This window comes from Chrysochloris asiatica, unplaced genomic scaffold, assembly GCF_000296735.1.
Source record: "Chrysochloris asiatica unplaced genomic scaffold, ChrAsi1.0 scaffold00203, whole genome shotgun sequence".
In the NCBI taxonomy this organism is placed as follows: Eukaryota; Metazoa; Chordata; class Mammalia; order Afrosoricida; family Chrysochloridae; genus Chrysochloris; species Chrysochloris asiatica.
In genome coordinates this window covers 461900-481751 of record NW_006408721.1, presented here as the reverse complement: position 1 = coordinate 481751, position 19852 = coordinate 461900, and the positions used below count along the sequence as shown (strand labels likewise).

The following is a 19852-nucleotide window of genomic DNA, read 5'->3' as shown; positions in this document are numbered from 1 at the left end:
TCTTTAAGTCTTCCTCTAGAACTGATTCAGGTTAAGTTTAAAAAAATAAATAAAATGATAAAGCCATGATTTCAACTACAGGGTTGTCTACAGATATTAATGTTTTTAAAACTCAAACGTGGCCAGCACCAGATTGCCAGGAACAATTAATAAAAGGAAAGAAAAAATTCTCATTGAGCTGTAAGTTAATTGCTACTATGTAAGTCTTTTTATACAAGTCACCATAGGCTAATTTTCAGGTCCACATCAAAAGAACAAGGAGCCCAAGTGATGCACTGGATTAAGCGTTGTGTTGCTAACCTAAAGGTTGGCAGTTTGAACCCAGAAGCCGCTCGGTGGGAGAAAGATACGACAGTTGCTTCTGTAAAGATTCACAGCTGTGGAAACCCTATGGAGCATTTCTGCTCTGTCCTCTAGGGCGGCTCTAAATTAAATGGACTCAACAACAGTGGGGACATCAGAAGGTATATCTGGTTTTAAAAAAATTGCAAACCTAAAAATCATGATTCAACAGAAAATGTTAACCCAGGATTTTGAGATCACTACGAGTTTTGTTATAGCTCTGTAAGATAGGTAAAATGGAACAAAACGTCTTCAGCTGTTGGCAAGTCAGGCCTTGTGGCTCCAATTGCACACTAAATAAAGGAAGGAATAAGGGTGGTGGCTAGAGGTACACTACCTCAAGAGAAATGAATTGGAAAAGATTTAAAATCTACCCTACAAAAATATAACTCTCAATTTCATTGCAACATAGGCATACCTTTCCCAATGGGAAGTTCATATTGCAATATTGCAGCTCCTCCCTTGTTCCAATTCCCACAATATACTTTGCTTTTTACCTGATCCCACTATGATTATTCTTTATGCAAAGAAAGTACGTGGACTTCACCATTGGTTTACATAAAAAGGATGCTGTTATGAAAGAGGAAACACAAAAATAAAAATCAAGTCACCGTGATCACTTGTCACTGAAAGAAACAAGAAAATGATGAGCAAAAACTGTTTTATCATGAATGCATTTGTTTCAGAACCACTTCAGTCACTAAGAGTGTTTTGGGGACTACAGCATAACCAGATTACTCACAATGCTTGTCTCTTCTCAAATAAGCCTCTAACCCCCAAGCCAAGAAAGTCAAGCTTCCTTTAATTAGTAAGCTAAACAAATTCCTCCTCCCAACTCCACTATCATCCAAACGTGTTTCTTGTCTTTCTAGAGACTGCAGCAATCGGTTCCCAGGAATGTCCAGTACTGGTTCCCTAGGCTGCAGACAGCGCAATGCTGCCATCTGAAGGGGGGAATTGTGAGTTTCCATTTTTGAATGGACATTTTTTAAAACAAGGTCAATTCTAACACAACATGCTCTGATTCCTATGCTAACTAGCCCAGTCAGAACGTGGTTGCTTATCACCATACTTAACGCCTCCCATTAGAGAGCCTGCTTAGTATTAAGGTGTCTATTAACCACAGTTTACCTTTTCTTTTTGAACACCTACCACCAGATTCCTTAGCGAGTCATAGTTCATCCTTCTCCATCATTTCAAAAGCTTCTATATCTTCATTCCAGTCTGCTAATATGGAGTCTATAGGCTGGACCTTTTTACCCCAGCTAACATTAGGACTGGAATCTTCCTCAGTTTCTGATTGTTCTTGAATTTGGTTGTCTAAATCTGTACATTCACCATCAAGCTTTGTAGTTTCATGGGTTTCTATAAGATGAGAATTCTGTTCAGAAGGAGAAATGCTTGCGGCATTGTCCATCTCTGCTGGAGAGAATGATTCTGCTGACTCTGCGTGAGAGTTTACAGAATTTTCCTCAGGAGACTCTTGATCAACCAAGTCAACATCCTGAGAACTTGATGTCATCTGCTCAGCACTTTGATTCTGAGAATCATTTTCAGAGGATGCTTGTTCTTCATTTTCCATTTCAGGATCTATATAAAAGAGAATCAAATTTCATGCTACTTCTCCCCTGAAAAAATTTACTGTTACACTTCCAAGAGCACACTGATTTTTATAATAAAATGAAGAAATTAAAAAGTCAAGGCACATAACATTACTGCAGAATGGTGAACACTAGGAATGAAAAAAAAAAATCACCTTCTAGACAATGTACACACACATTTTGTGGGGGATATTCAGTTTGCAAAAATATGCCATTATTAGAAAAAAATATTTCTCTCAAATGAAAAGAAATAACTCTAAAGACTAGCAAGACTGCCTTCCATGAGTATTAATAATTCAATTATATAATAGTAAAATGTACATAAAATTATAACTTATACCCAAAATTTAAATATCTAAATTCAGGGAAACTTGCACACCTGGGAATATACTAAATATGAGGGAGCTTCAAATAGTTCATGGAAAAATGAAATTGAAAGATGATGTCATTTTTCCATAAATTTTCTGAAGACCCTTGGTAGAATAAACTTTAAACAGTACCTATAATGTCTCTGACTCCTGGTGTAGCGTGTAGGACCAGCAAGGGATTGTGAACCACAAGGTCCAGCAGTTCAAATCCACCAGCTACCTGTTCTTCAGTAACCATATATAGGATTGCTATGAATCAGAACCAACTCGGTGGCACCTACCAACAACAATAATCATGCCTATGTTTTAAGACAATATCCTTCTGAAAAGTGAAATTCTTATTTTTGCAAAGAAAAGCTGAGATTATTTATAAAACTTCTATTTCATTATTGTAAGTTTATGACTAAGATACGGTCATTCTAAACTCCACTAAAAGTATGGAAGACTAAAAAAAGTAAGTTTGCTGCTGTTGCTACTAAGTTCCTCTGAGTTGGTTCTGACTCATAGTACAACTCTGTATAGGGTTTCCCAGGAGCAGTTGATGGGTTTGAACCACTGGCCTTGCAATCTTCAGTCCTTATCCAATGTGGCACACCAGCATTCCAAAAAGTAGGTGGTAGTGGTTTTTACTGTTAAGTGCCACAAAGTCGGTTCCAGCTCATAGCGATCCTGTGTAGGGTTTCCAAGGAGCAGCTGTTGAGTTTGAACTCTTTACCTTGTGATTCAAATCAATCTTGTGGTTAGTGCATTATCCTACAGCACCACACCAGGACTCCTAGACCTCTTATAATGCACAAACAAACAAAAACACTGGGAGCATTTTATTTAGGGTTTCTGTAATACCCACACACTATCCTGCTTGACCCCTGCCTCTGTGACTCAGTGAGTCAGCACATACCTACTGTCTGTAATGTGGTAGGCACTGTGCAAGGTGCTAAACGTAAAACGAGGAGCAAAACTGAACACTATACCTGTCCTCATGGATGGGGAGCATTTACATTTACAAACAATGCCACAAAATAAATGGTCAACTGCAATGGTGTCACATGTTGTTAAAGAGACATATATATGGTGTTAGGGGAGCTTAGAGTAACGAGATTTGAGGGTTTCTCTCATGAAGTGATATGAGCTGAGATTCCTAGGACAAGTCAAGCTCATTAGGGAAGACCAGAAGGGAAGCAAACTCCAGGTTGAGGAAACATCATGTACAAAGGTACAATGGTAGGAGAGAGCTTAATGTGAAGAAAAAACAAAGACCACCTCTGAAGTATTAGAGCAAAGAAAAAGAGAAAACTGAGAGAAGTGCGCAAAATTCACTAGGAGCCAGACACGGTGAGGCTGTGTAGGCCATATTATATAGGTTTGCCCTTTTCCTGGAAAAAAAAAAAAAAAAAAAAAGGGAAATCATTAAAAACATGATCCAATTTCAAAATACACCTCTGCCTAAAAGGTGAAGAGTACAGAAAAGTCAAAGAAGAGACTACTGACTGCAGAAATCCAGAAATCAGTGGGACTAAGATGGTAAGGAGGAAAGTGGAAATTGAGGGACTTGATTTTTACAGGTCAATGGAACTAGTGTGGGACGGCATCTATGGAGGCCGTGGAAGTGCAGGTGGGGACTGGTAGGGAGGTTTCTGACTTGTGCCAGAGGGTAGGAGCAGTGTTTTGTTTATTTTTGTGGGGTTGTTATTGTTGTTCTGAGGAAGCTGGGGGAAAGAGGAAGCACATATATCACTGGCTGGTTGAGACTGAGAGGTCTTAGACAAATCGAAGAAGTGGTGTCAAGCAGATAGTTGGACATATAGGTTTGCTGCTCAAAGGGCAAGGTTTGCATTGCTGATATAAATTTGTGGTCATCTCTAAAGGAAGACATTGCCCAGCCAGAGAGTACAGTGAAAAGAGGGTCTACTCTGAGGAACCCCAAGATTTAATAGCAAGGCAAAAGACCAAAGGGACAGACACAAATAGTAGACACATAATACCAAGAGAACATTGTGTTATGGAATCTAAAAGTAAAGGGTATTTCAAGGAGGGAATAGGCCAGAAAAGTCAAGTCAGATGAGGACCAGAAACACCTTCATATTTGTGCTAAGACTTATTAACGATCTGAGTAAGAAAGAGTGTTTCAGTGTTCTAAAGGGAAGCCAGCTAAGCAGGGAATGGTTAAAATTTAGTCAGGAATAAAAACTGAGCAGAAAGCACAAATTACATGATTTTACAGAAATGGAGAAACAAAGACTATTAATGCATACATAATTATGGAAACTGAAACAATGAATTTCTGCTTAGCATTCTAACATTAACAATAGGCAGACAAAAGGTATAGAAACCGATAAAAGAGCATTTTGGAGCTAAACAGATTACAGCCTTGGAAACTGTAATAGACAGTACATAACCTTGTGGTTAGCAGTCCAGTGTGGATCCTACAGCAGAACACCACTCCTTATTTACACTTGTTGTTGTTGTTAAGTGCCATCGAATCAGTTCTGACTCATAGTGACCTTTCTAAGAAGCGGCTGTTGAGTTTGAACTACCAACCCATGTGGTTCAAATGGCCACTCAGTCCAGTGTTTATCCTCCTGGTGTGGGGCTGTAGGATCAGCACTGGACTGTGAACCACAAGATTGTTGTTGTTGTTGTTAAGTGCCGTCGAGTCGCAATTCAAAAAAACCAGCTGCTGCTTGGAAAGCCTAGACAGGGTCGTTATGAGTCAGAACCAACACGACGGCACTTAACAACAATCACCACCCTAAATTCAAAGGAGATCAAAAAGAAACATCTTCTGGTTTCTTTCTAGGCTGTATTAATCTAGTTTCAAAGGATAGGGTTGTTTGTTCAAATACTAAGGATTGCGCTTTTGGCTAAAAATTCCTCTGTGACTACATATAATATGTTGTTGTTGTTGTTAAGTGCTGTCGAGTTGGTTCCAACTTATAGCGACCCTGTATAGGATTTCCAAGGAGCAGCTGGTGGATTTGAACCATCATCCTTTTTGTTCAAAATGACCTTGTGGTCCAGTGCATTATCCTGCAGTGCCATACCAGGACTCCGTATTATATATATTATTTCAGAAGTCTAATTAATGCAATAGGAAGAGAAAGTAAAATAATCAGAGTAAGTGCAGGAAATAGAAATATCAAATATCTTTTATTTGAAGATTATATCTAAACTTGAAGCAACCTAATTTTAAAATAAATAACTATTAAGATTACTATACGATCTGTATAAGCAGTTGCTGTGCCCCCGTGTGTTGGAGGAGAACTGTGCTCCAAAGGCTTTCCAGTGGCTGATTTTTGGAAGTAGTGTGTCAGGCCTTTCTTTCAAGGTGTACTCAGACTTCCAAGCTTATAGTCAGCAGTCAAGTACATCAGTTATTTGCATCGCCCAGGGACTCAGATGTAGGCTCTTGAATGGAAATTTGTAATACTTCAATAAATTTCCTAGCTTATAAACTAAGCAAGTAATTATGCCAATTACAAAACAAATTCAATTTCTATTTCTTTGTCTTTTTGGAAAGAGGTACAATTATTTTAAAGTTCCTCTGGTAGCGTAAGTAGGTTACCAATAACTGTAACTTCAGCAGTTCGAATCTACCAGCCACTCCATGGAGACAAATGAGGCTTTGTGCTCCCGCAAGATTACAGTCTCAGAGATCCTATACAGGTTCACTATGCACAGGAACAAACTTGATGGCACACCACCACCACCACCACCACCATGGGTAAGTGCTTGCCTTCTAACTGAAAGGTCAGTAGTTTGAATCCACTAACTAATACTCATGGGAGACAGATGTGGCAGTGTGCTTCCATACTGCCTTAGAAACCCTATGGGGCAGTTCTCCTCTGTCCTGTAGGGTCACTAAGAGTCAGAATCAACTACACTGCAACAGGTTTATTTTCAGGATTATGGAAGAATGATGCAAGGAGTCAAACACTGACCTAATGGCACCTAGCAACTACATGGAAGAATGTACATCAAAGGAAAATGCTTGAAAGAATCAGAGGTAGGAAAATGATTCAAAATAGAAACTTTCATTATTTTCCAAGGGAATAAACAAAAAAGATTAGTGGAGAGAAGAGCAAGTCTAGAAACAGATGTAACTATGTAAAAGTATTTGACAAATAGCAAAGATGGCTCGGTATGCATGATGCTTCAACTCAAGGAGAAAAGGAGGGTTTACTTAATAAATGGTGCTTAATACTGGACAAGTCACCTGGAAAGAAAGTTACACTCCTAGCATGCCACATGAAAAAAATAAATTCCATATGAATTAAGGACTGAATGTACATTTCAGAAGAAAACTTAGGAAGGGAAAATATGTAACATTTGGGTGAGGTGATCTTTTGAAGCAAGACAGGAAATTCCAGAACCTTAAAGGAATTAATATTTCTAATTACATACAATTCTGAAATAGTTAAAAGTATCATAAAGACAAAGACTATATATTGGAAAAATGTTTTATATTTGTGCACATATAATTAGTTTTAAAAGTCCAAAACATTACTTTGAAAAACACAAAAATTATTTTAAAGGGAAAAGCATAAAAATAGGAACTTCAGAAAACAGAAAAAGTAAATGAAAAACGTACCTACAAAAGGAACAAATGAACCCATGATACCATTTTCACCCATTAGATTGGCAAAATTTTAAAAAACAACACACCTAGTGCTTACTTTAACGGGGGAAAGTGTGCTTTCAAACCTTGTTGGAAGAATGTGAATTGCTACAACCTTTACATGTAACATGTGATATCTATTAAAATTTAAGAGACTCATCCTTTTCCCCAGCATTCCAATTTTGGCAATCTCAAAATTCTAGAGAAGTTATGCACAAGAATGTTTTTTGTACCATTGTTTGTAGTCGCCAAAGAAAAATAAACAACTGCCAACAATTCTGGTGTTGTTAAGTGGCATTGAGTCAGTTTATGAGCAGACCTGACTACTCTGTCTTCTTCACATCACGCTTCCTTGTGTATTTTTGCAGGCTCACATCCAGCCCTCTTTCTGAAAATGTCTTACCAGCAGCTGTCCTCATTGCCATGGCACTTTTCCTCTGTGAACACCATTTAGGCATCCTAACCACCCAGTTTAAATGCTACCTTCTATGGAATTGCTTTATTATTCTAGCAAAATTAAGGGTATTTTCTTCTTCTTCTTCTTCTTTTTATTTTAATTGACTATTTTTTTTTATGGACTCCTGGTGTGGAATAACTGCTGGGTTGCTAACCACAAGGTCCGTCATTCAAATGTACCACTTGTTCCTTGGAAACCCTATACAGGGTCACTATGAGTCAGAACCAACTCAACAGCACTTAAAAACTTTTTTTTTTTTTTTTTCCAAATAGCAGTTTTAGGTTTATAGAAAAATTGAGCAGAAAGTACAGGAAGTTCTCAGATACTCTCTTTCCCTCCCCCCAGTACAATTTCTCCTGTTGTGAATACCTTACAGTGTGTGGTACATTTGTTAAAATTGATGAAATATACTGGTCCATTATTGTTACCTGAAGCCTACAGTTGACATTAGGGTCCACTAAGGGTTTTGAGAAGTCCATGATGTCATGTACCACTGCACTACCATACAAAATAGTTTTACTGCCCTAAAATCCCATGTACTCTACTTATCTATAAGGGCATTTTTTTCATATAGCTGTGGGTTAATGCGCTAGACTGCAAAGTCGGTTTGAACCACATGGCTGGCGGTTCAAACTCATCACCCGCTCCTCGGAAACCCTATACTGTGTCGCTATAGGTCGAAACTGACTCAACAGTACTTAACAACAACAACAAGAAGTATAAATACTTAAGGAGCTATGGTAGAACAATGGGTTACACATTGGGCTGCTAACTAAAAGGTCAGTAGTTCCAATTTGGAGGGCATTTTATTGGCACTTTCCTTTACACAGTGTTTTATATAGTCATCACTACTATCGCCTGACAATGCTGAAATTTTATTAAGGAAAATGTCATAATCTCTGCATGATTTTAAGGGTGTTATTGTTTGGTGTACTTACTAAGAAATACAATGCGGTTATTGTACCAACTCTGGTGGTACAATATGGCTGACACATAGTTGGATGAGAGACTGGAGTGCCTTCTTGATCCTGTTCAGTTTCTCACATGCAGCCGGGAGGCTAACTCAATAATTCCAGATTCCTATCTCCTACCTTCAAGGAGCTCTGTTAGCATCGTAGTGGTTATGAATTGGGCTGCGAACCTTAAGGTCAGCAGTACGAAACTACCAGCTGCTCCATGGGAGAAAGATGAGGCTTTCTGCTCCCGTAAAGATTTACAGCCTTGGAAACCCTGTACAGGGTTGTTATGGGTCGGAACTGATTCAACGGCACATAACAACAACAACATCTCCCACCTTCAGAGATTCTGATTCAATATTCTGGAGTAAGACTTAGGAAGCTATACTTATAACAAATATTTCAGCTGATTCTGATATAGGTGAGAAATATAGGCAATAGTACAGGGCAGATTAGTGATAATATTAATTTCTTAGGATATTTTCCTAAGTGAATAAAGTAGCTGATTTCTTGGTTGCTAATTTATTGTGTTGCTAAGGTGCTCTGGTAGCATAGTGGTTATGAATTGGACTGCAAAGGTCAGCTGTTTGAAACTACCAGCGGTTCTGCAGGAGAAAGATGAGGCTTTCTGCTCCCGTAAAGATTTATAGCCTTAGAAACCCTGTACAGGGTCACTATGAGTCGGAACCGACTCAACGGTACTTAACAACAACAAGTGCCATAGAGTCAGTCCTGACTCATAGCGACCCTGTATAGGGAAGGTTCCCAAGGAGTGACTGGTGTGTTTGAACCACTGACTTTTCGGTTAGCAGTCCAGTGCTTATCCTAAAGCATCACACCAGCTAATAATCAATCTGTACAGCTTCTCAAAAAGTAGTACACAAAAAGGGGACTTTTCAAAACTTTTAATCAAAATTATATTTTTTATCAGAATCACATTTCAGTAAATACAGACTATAAAAACCTTTTTAAAAGTGTATTTTAAATAATGTTGTTTTCTGCAAGGTCAATAAGATATTATTACACAAAGAATTTTTTTTTTTTTTAGAATTCACTGTTTCCTGTATTCTGTCTTTGGTATGGGAAATACATGCTTTAATAAAATCTCTTAGTCCTAAAACCACTTCCCTACCTCCCCATGCCCACACATTGCCTTAACTCATGTCGAGGTTTACAGTGATTCAAAGTAATATACGCTAAATCGTAGCTCTGTGAAGTGGATTAGAATTTCATCTACCCTATGAAATGTGTAACTAATAGAATTTGTTATAAAAGGAAAAATAAATTATGGGACAACTGATTAGACATGGAAATAATCTAATTAAATTAAACTAGGTAGTATCCACTGAAACAAAATTATACATATGTATATATACAGCACAAGAAAAATGAGGCTTTCTGCTCCCACAAAGATTTAGAAACCCTATATACAATTGCTTAAGTGAGAACTTACATGACAGTACTTATCAACAAAATATATATATATATATATAAGTTGCTGTTGTTAGATGTCATCAGTCAGTGCCAACTCATAGCGACTGTGTCTAGGGTTCCTGAGGAGTGCCTGGTGGACTTGAACTGCTGACCTTGCTGTTTACAGTTCAGTGCTAATCCTACAGCATCACACCAGGACTTCTATACATATACATATGCATACACACACACATATATATATATAATTTAAGGTTTATCAATGCAAGATACTTACTACTATTAATAATGTAGTTTGGAATCATTTTACCTTTTAATATTGCTGCTGAAATTCCAATGGTAGCACAGAGTAGGGGGAAAAAGCAAAAGCATTAAAGAGTTATACGGAATAATAATTTTGTCTGTAGTTTGATGTGTCAAAATGTACATATATAGGAAAGAAAACCTGAATTGAGAGAACAGGTCCAAATAAAAGCAAAATCAGGTATATAGGAAGATTAAAGAAGAAGAGAAAACCTCTATATTGTGTTCTGTTTCCATCTATACATTCCTACATACATTCATCCTATGCACTCCATTGCTTTTAAATTGCTGATATTTGAAAGAATCTCAGAGGGTAAAGCAATACAAGAAGACAAGATCAACATGAATTAGGCTAGTACTAGTTTATCACTAAACATGAGTCTTTTTTTAAGAAGTCCCACTTGGAATTTACACTGACTGAATCAGCTTTCAAACTTATCTATCAAACACTCCAAAAATATAACAAGCCTATAAAAAGAATACAACTTGATCTCCTTGAGGGGGACGGAAAGAATACTGAACTCTCTGTTGGTGTCTCCAGGAGGGAAGCCAGCCCGCTACCACAGCAGTATCACAGTCCCTGCTGGACAGCTCACTTTCCTGCAATTTGGGGTGGAAACTGGGAATACCACTACTAAGACCTTGCGTCTATGCAGTGATTGGGATTTGAAAGAGCATTCACATTGGTAACAAAACATTTTGGCCTAGAGAGAGCACTGTACAGTTTCATGAATTAAGATTAGTGCCCTATTCTTCAGGCATCAGTCATGTGTAACTTGTCACTTATAAATACAGTCAATTCTCCTTACAGCAGTAGTTATGATCTGTACAGTCATAGCAAACACTGAATTAGTGAATATTGAAAAACTGCTCCTAGGAATGAAATAAAGGGATAGGTCCCCAGGAGCCTCTGGTCATAATATTTTGGTCAACTGAACAATATAAATAACCTTGTTTTTTGTTTGTTTCTGATCAAAGACACCTTACTAAATACATATTGTTGATATATTAACACTGAACTCATGACCAACAGCACTACAAACCATGACAGAATGAAGCCTATCTAACACACTTATTTCTCCCATAAGTTACATCCCAGCCTTCTGATGCTTAGGAACATTAGGACAGTACTTCAACATTATGCTTGGGGGCCGTTTCTGTGAAATCACCAACAAAACAACACATAAACGAGAAAAAATTTTCGGCCACACTGTGCATATCAGAGGACTGTGAAACAGCTGCAAATACTGAGACCTGGGATTGCAAATAAACTGTAATGAGTAAGCAACTTTGCAAATATAAAATCCACACATAATGAGGATCGAGACTGTATCTACGCAATACGCTTTGATGTCAACAGAGAGAAGCTGTTCAATTTATTTTGTCTTAACCAAGACAGTGGTCACACAGTGGCAGGTGGCTTGATGGGAGTCACTATTATTACGTTGTATATTATAAAACATCATTTGACCTCTTTTTATTCCTTATAAAAGAAATGTAATGTCCACATATCAGAGTAAAATTAAATAATGTACATCTCTGGATGCTAAAACTATTTTCTTGATCTAATCCTTGCATTTTCAACACTGAGCAGAATCATGGGAAAGTAACATAATAAAATGTGTCTAAAATATCCTAAGTCAGCAAATAAAGCAAAATGAAGGCTTTACTACTCAGATCAAAAAGAAAAATAATTTTTAAACCATCTTCTAAAAATATTACTTACTTTACTAGTAAACCCCCAAATACATTTTTGTAACTCATTTTTGTTATCAAACTACTAAAATTAATACATAACAATTAATAATAATAAAAATTTTTGTTTTTGTCTTACCTCGATCTTTTGCTTTATCAGATAGGAGCACTTCTACCTCCTCATATTCCCGGATGGCATCCAGTATGATACTTCCTTCTTTGCTGAATAAGAAGAGCATGGGAATCTTAATGTCGTCTGTGTCCTTTCCATCCCCTGCCATCTGGAACAGAGGGGCAGTATCACTGCTGCTCCCTTCATTGTCATCTAGCCAGAAAACAAATACAGAAAAAGTAAAAACATCAGTCCATTAAAACATAAATCAACACAAATCTACTGACCAGTGTTTACTGATTATCTGCTGACAGCATTCTAACTTGAATTCAGATTCTGCATCAAGATAGGATCTCAGTTTATATATCAAGAACTATAAAACAGGCATGCTCCTTGACCCCCCAATTTTGCTTTTACAAATGCATCCTAGGGAAATAACTCAAAAGAGACGAAAAGTTCTATGCTCAAAAGTTTACTGGAGTGCTATTTATAACTATGAACTGTAAAGCATTATAAATAAGTTATAATGAACAACTTGATATACACAGAAAAACATGACCATAGAACACAGAATTCCATGACTGTAAAATTTTCATACGCTTACGAAAATGCCTAGAAATGGGCAATCTCAAAGGTGTGGATTATAGAATTACAGATGCATTTGAAATTCTGTCATTGTTGAAAATTTCTTCTGATATTGTTTTTACCAAACTACACACTGATAAAATATTCACAAATAATAACAATGACTCTAGTGATTTTTCTTTATTAAGCTGAAATAAATAATATTGTTATTTCACACTGGTTAAACAACAGTGGTTGTTACGTTCTGTCCAATTGGTTCTGACTTGTTGTGACCCTGTGTAAGGTGTCCAAGGAGCAGTTGGTGGGGTTTGAACTGCTGACCCTGTGGTTCACAGTCCAGTGCTGATCCTACAGCATCACACCAGGAGTCCAAATAACAGTAGCAGGACTAATACTACTGTTTTATTGGAGATGTTAATCAAGTCCACTCCAATCTCACATGCCAGTCTTCTTGGAGAACCTGCCTGTCCTGTTTCAGAATGCTCGAACTCATAGGCCCTGCCAATTGAGAACACAACGTATGACCCGACTCTCAGCAGTAACTGATCAGACAGACAAACGGCTATCTGAACCCAAGGTGGACAGGAAGTCTCTGTGGAATTAGACAGAAAAACACCTTTTCAATTAACTATGATAATAGTTCAATTAAGATTCAGGGCAGAGGCTGCAATTTTGGAATGGTCATTTTGAAACTGATAAGCAAAGAGAGGTGAAAAAAGTTCATGAGGACCCAGAGAATGAGAGATATGAAAGCGGTTAACCACAATAGTTTCACATCTACTTCCTGACTTGGTTATCTGGGGATAAGTCAAAAAGTATTGCTTCAAAATCACACATATCTTTATTAAACTAAAATATCAAAATGTAAAGTTAATGTCTCTTGACATACACTCCATCTAGGTCTATACACTTCTGAAGTTGATGTTTCCATCTCTGGCACAACAACAACCCTTTGAATGTAAAGAATACCAGAAAAATGTCTACTTGTGCTTCACTGACTATGCAAAGACTTTCCAGTGTGTGGATCAGGACAAACTATGGATAACCACGCAAAGAATTCCGTAACACTTAACTGTGCTTATGAAGAACCTGTATACAGACCAAGAGGCAGTTGTTAGAACAGAATAAGGGGACTCTGAATGATTTAACATCAGGAAAAGTCTGTGTCAAGGTTGTATCCTCTCACCATACTATTTTCTCTATATGCTGAGCAAATAATCCAGGAAACTGGGTTATATGAAGAAGAATGTGGCATCAGGATTGAAGGATTTATTAACAACCTACAATATGCAGATGATACAACACTGCTTGCTGAAAGCAAATAGGACTTAAAATACTTACTGATAAAGATAAAGAACTACAGCCTTCAGTATGGATTGAACTTCAATGTAAAGCACAAAAAAATCCTCACAACTGGGCCAATAAATAACATTACAATAAATGGAGAAAAGATTGAAGTTGTCAAAGACTTCATTTGGTTTGAATCCACAATCAACACTCATGCAAGCAGCAGTCAAGAAATCAAATGGCGTATTCCACTGGGCAATTCTGCTGCACAAGACCTCTTCAAAGTGTTAGAGAGCAAAAAAAGCCAATTTGAGGAGTAATGTGCCTAGCTCAAGCCACGGTATTTTCAATTGCCTCATATGAATGTGAAGGCTGGACAGTGAATAAATAAGGTAGTAGAAGAATTGATGCATTTGAATTACGGTACTGGAGAACAATATTAAAAGTACCATAGACTGCCAGAAGAACAAACAAATCTGTCTTGGAAGGACTGCCAGAATGCTCCCTAGAAGCTGGGGTGGTGAGAATTTTGTCTTATATTTCAGATATGACATGTTATTAATAGGGACCAGTCCCTGGAGAAAGACATCATACTTGGTAAACTACAGGGTCAGTGAAAAAGAGGAAGGGTCGACCCCCAAGGAGATGGATTGACACAGTGGAAGCAGCAATGGGCTTAAACATAGCAACAACTGTGAGGTTGGGGCAGGACTGGGCAGTGTTTTGTTCTGTTGTGCATGGGGTCGCTATGAGTTGGAACTGACTGGATGGCACCTAACGACAATCCTGTGAATAATTCTGCATTCAATTCACACTATATCAAAATGGCAGTTTGGGCACCCTTAAGGGGATCAAATTTATGTTCTCTTTTTAATTTTCTTTGATTTCTTAGGGACAAAAAGAACTCTGAAGGGGCAAGACTAGTGTGGATGGGTAAGGTTTCCCATTGAAATTCTCCTAGAATAGCCCTTGCTGCCCTCAAAGAATGAATTGCAGGTACATCATCATGACAGAAAAAGATTTCTCTGCACAACTTTTTCCCACCAATATAGTTTTCAATTTTCTTAAAACTTCTTCCTAATAAGTCCCTATGATCATCCTGTGTTCTTACAAGAAATCTATCAAGATTACCTCTCTGGAATAAAAAAATTAAAAAAAAGAAAAAAAGTTGCCGTAACTTTCTGAGCTGACCTCTCTGCCTTAAACTGACCCCTTTAGAAGCCACTGTTTTGATGAGAGGGAGGGAGAAAGAGAGGGAGGGAGGGAGGGTGGGACAGAGGGAAAGGGAGAGAGAGAGAGAGTGTGTGTGTGTGTGTGTGTGAAGATTCCTTAACAAGACTAAGCCAAGTATATTATGGGGTGAAGTTGCCTGCAGCCATCCACTGATCATAAAAACATGTTTATACACATTTTGATTTTTTTTTAAATAAAATGGCATGTATGAACAAACCCTAGTAGCAATAATTTTTGACTTACCCTTATATTTTTCACTCTTGGGTTTCATCAATGAAATAATCCATTCCCTTATAATAAACAAACCTCTCTTCTTAAACCAGCTTAAGTAAATTACTGGTGTGGCGCTGTGGGTAACTCACTGTGGGTTAATTCAAAGTTGGTTTGAACTGCAAGGCTGGTGGTTAAAGTTCACCAGCTGCACCTCAGAAACCCTATACAGGGTTGCTATGGGTCAGAACTGACTCAGTGGCACTTAACAACAATGATCTCTAATGTAATTTATACTTCTAGTATTTGTAATAAAGAACTAAGGTCGACTTTTGTCATTCATTTACAAATTAATTAAATTCAGTAAAAACAAAACCAAAATGGATGTTCCCTGTGAGAGAAACTATGCAGAAGAAATAATTTCACAACTGACCTCAGGTCTTAGTTTTTTCTAAATGCAAACTCCCATTCCTTGAAACATAAGAAATATGTCTTTACCTGATAGCCATGGCCTGCTTATCATGGTAAGTCATTTCTATGTAAGATAAAAAAGTAAAGCCCACTAGCAGAAATATAGTGATAAAATGATTTCAGGTTGGCAGTTTGTCATTTTAGTAGAAAGATACAAGGGGATAATAATCTGCTAGCAATTAACATTTATACCTATGATCTGTCAGATATTATACAAAGATATTATTTATATACATATATATATACATAATCTTAAACCAAAAAAGAAAAATCCCAACTTACTGTGGATAAGTCAATTCCAACTCATACTGACCCTACAGGACACAGTAGAACTGCCTGCCTCCCAGGGTTTTCAAGACTGTCATGTTTCTGGCAGTAGACTGCCTTATCTTTTTCTCAAGGAGCAGCTGGTGAGTTCAAACTGCTGGCTTTTTAGTTAGCAGTTCAGTGCTTTAACCACTGTTCCACCAGAAGACCTTATTACATGTTGTTGTTAAGTGCCGGCAAGTTGGTTCTGACTCACAGTGACCCTCTATAGGGTTTACAAGGCACGACTGGTGGGCTTGAACCGCCAACCTTGTGATTCAAACCAACCTTGCTGCCCAGTGCTTTATCCTACAGCACCACACCAGGACTCTGTATCCATATTGTTGTTGTTGTTAAGTTGCTGTTAAATGCCGTTGAGTCAGTTCCAACCCAAAGCAACCTTGTATAGGGTTTCCGAGGCTGGTGAGCTTGAACTGCTGATCTTGTGGCTCAAACTGACTTTGCAGTCCAGCGCATTAGCCCACAGCACCACACCAGGACTCCATATTGTTGTTTTTAAGTGCCATGGAGTCGGTTCTGACCCATAGTGACCCTGTACAGGGTTTCCGAGGCTGTAAATCTTTATGGGAGCAGAAAGCCTCATCTTTCTCCCGCGGAGCAGCTGGAAGTTTCGAACTGCTGACCTTGAGGTTAGCAGCCCAACTTGTAACCACTACGCTACCAGAGCTCCTTGGACTCCATATTACTATACTGTAATTAAACGTTTTCACTAAAATAGTTGATTTTGAAGAAGTGGTAGAGAAGGATGTAGGTAATCCACTGCCACTGAGTAGATCTCAACTCACTGTGACTTTAAGTGAGAGTAGAACTACCTCAGAGAGTTTCCAAAGCTGTAAATCTTTACAAAAGTACATCGTTCTCCCACAGAGCAGCTGATGGGTTCAAACCACGGACCTTTCAATTAGCAGCTGAGGGCTTCACCACTGCACCACTAGTAGTAGCTACATTCTGTGGACTTGGTTCCTACTCATAGTGACCCTGTATAGGGTTTCCTAAGAGCAGCTGGCGGGAACCACCCCCTTGCAGTTCAAATCGACCTTGCAGTCTAGTGCTTATCCTACAGCATTATACCAGGATTCAACCGTTGTTGTTGTTAAGTGCCATGGAGTCGGTTCCGACTTATAGCAATGCTGTATAGGATCTCCAAGGAGGATGGCGATCTTGAGCCGCTGTCTTTGTTGTTCAAACCGACTTTGCACTCCAAAAATCAACTAAGAGATATTAGCTACCATTTTCACTGGGGTTGGAAACATATCCTACCAAATGAACAGCCAGACAAATTGAGGCTTGCCCAAGGTCACACAATGAATTTGTGGCCTCGCCAAGGACACAGATGTCTCACTCCAAAGTCCTCAGCTCTGTGAAGGAGTGAACATTTTCAACTGCTCCCCAAGGAAGGTGACACTGGGAGTTTTGGATCCTAAGGGCACATTTTCTTTGCATAGTATTTATTGGCTGTTTTTACTACTCACTCCACAGCTCATCCTCACACTTGGTCCTAAGTATTTTACTGTCACTAATGCACACAACAAAATCTAGGCTTTCAAACAATAATTTGTTGCTATTTAGAAATTATTTCATAATAACCGGATTATCTATTGAATCACCTATCCTTTATGTTGTCTAGATGAAGTAAAAATAATCTAATAAGACTTTGATAAAATTTTTGACAAGGAAAAATGGTAAAATTATCTCCTCTACCATGACATGGAACATTGCTTACCAATAACAATGCCACCAATGGCTCCGGCATTCTGGATGTTGCGTGCCTTTTCTGCAAACATGCACTGTCCTCTTTGTATCAAAGCAATTTTTCCCACCACTGCCTCGGGGTTAGTAAGTTCTGAACAACCATTGTATGGTTTACTGCTTGCAACAAATCCTCTTGTCTGTCAGAAATAAAAATGACTTAAATATTTTTTTATTCCTCAAATCACTATCTAGTCATATTGTTAACCTCAATATCTAGAACTATAAAGGAACTTGAACTCATTTATTTTTTACAGTAACATTCAATATATACTTAACATAACTTTGTACTTTAAACATTTTTGTATTACATCTCTAACCAATATTTCTATCTTGCTTTGTAGTTAACAGATGATTTTTACATGAATTACTAAGACTGATCTTTAATATAACTAAAATAACTCTGAGGAAATCAATACAGGTCATATTTCCATTTTAACTCTGGGGAGATGCAAGTAAGTGGTAAAGCTGGGACCTGTAGGTACATTCACTATATACCCACAACCACACTTAGAACAGCTGGGAATTATTTTTAAATCAGGATAACTGACTGAAAAAATTTACAGAGAGAGAGAAAAAATTAGATTTAGTCTACATGAAACTGCAAGCAATTCTTCCCTACCAGAGAACTGATTTTTAAAAACATATTAGTACAACAATGTTTTGCTATGCCTCTCTCTCCTAGAATGTAAACACCATGAGGGAATGGATCTTTATTGGTTCGATAAACTGACATATTAAAACTTCAAAATAAAAGTCAAAACAAACCCACTGCCTTCGAGTTGATGCCAACACATAGTGACCTAAGGACAGAGTAGAATTGCCCCAGAGATTTTACGAGGCTAAACATCTTTACAGAGTCAGACTGTGCCACCTTTCTCCCATGGAGGGACTTGAGGGTTTGAAGTGCCAACGTTCTGGTTAGCAGTCTAGTAGTTAACCTCTGTGCCACCAGCACTCCTCAGCTTCTAAATGCACACTGGGAACTAAGTCTTACTTAGGGGTAATTGAGTGGAAAGAGAATTGATCAAGTGTGAAAATACCTGGGTTCTGGTCATAATCTTGCAACCAATTAGTTGGATGAATTGCACACTGTTGAGCTCTGTAAGTCTTTGTTACCCATGTTATAACTAAGAAGATGGACCAGCTTAGCAGTTTTCAATGTTCATTCAATAGAGCCTCAGGGCCCCATGCTTCCCACAGCCACAGAAACCAGAGTACCTCTACCTCTAAGTGTTTTCTATGTTAAATTTCTCCATAAATGTTTAAACAAAGGGTCTAACAAAAAGTTTAAAAATCATGTCAAGATAAATTAGACTCCAAATTATGGAAGAGACAAGATTGTTATCTGAGTATTTTAAATCCAATTCTATATTGCATATAAAAACGATGACTCAGTTTTTTCAAGATGTACTTTTACATAAATCTACTTAAATGTGGGACACACTGAATATTTAGATTTTTTTAAAAAAATGAAAACTACTGAAGAAGGGACTAAGAAATGAAGACAGTATTTAAACAATATTCTAAATTCAATTTCAACAATCATTTCAGAATTGTGCACACCTCTTTATGTTTGGACAGATCTAGCCCAAATTGAGCTGGCCCAGCAGTCAATACGACCCTGCCAAAAAATGGGTGGGAAACAATCTGCACAGCTCGTGGAGGTAGCTGCTGCTCTTTCTGCTGCTGACTTGACAATTCAATCATCTCCTGCATGAACCTCAACCCATCTTCAGCGTCAATGGAACTTGCAGCCTGCAGAAAGAAACAGAATAATTGTATATGTTTCTGGAAGCTTTCACCAACTTTTCTGGTTTCCAATAAACTACTACTGTGCAGATTTCGACTCTGAAATGTTTTCTATCAATTTAGATCCACACCAAATATTTAAAGATGTTACTTCCAGATAATTAAATCTATGAAAATAACTTACTTACCATATTTCATCAGTGGTTTTTCACTATTCTATACATCATTTTGATACAGATTAAGCACTGGAATTCCAATGAACACTCAAATGTTCTTTTTGCTTGTTTTCGCCACTGATTTCCCCTTTTAAGAAATAAACTTCACATCTGACCTATAGTCTTCCACCTCCTTGAAATAA

At 37.9% G+C, this 19852-nt stretch overlaps 1 protein-coding gene across 2 annotated transcripts in view; it reads right to left on the bottom strand.

The window, feature by feature from the left end:
- Window positions 1-1274: 1274 nt before the first annotated feature.
- EDEM3 (ER degradation enhancer, mannosidase alpha-like 3) overlaps window positions 1275-19852 on the bottom strand; it is a 96997-nt gene continuing 78419 nt past the window's right edge. The window contains exons 17-21 of one of the 2 annotated variants that reach the window (XM_006872525.1): window positions 19309-19500; window positions 17717-17882; window positions 11908-12093; window positions 10048-10095; window positions 1275-1932 (exon numbers count right to left, since the gene is read on the bottom strand). In XM_006872525.1, coding sequence (XP_006872587.1) covers window positions 1514-1932; window positions 10048-10095; window positions 11908-12093; window positions 17717-17882; window positions 19309-19500 — 1011 coding nt within the window. In that variant the 3' untranslated portion in view covers window positions 1275-1513. The remainder of the gene's footprint in view (window positions 1933-10047; window positions 10096-11907; window positions 12094-17716; window positions 17883-19308; window positions 19501-19852) is intronic. The other variant, XM_006872524.1, reaches the window with a different exon arrangement.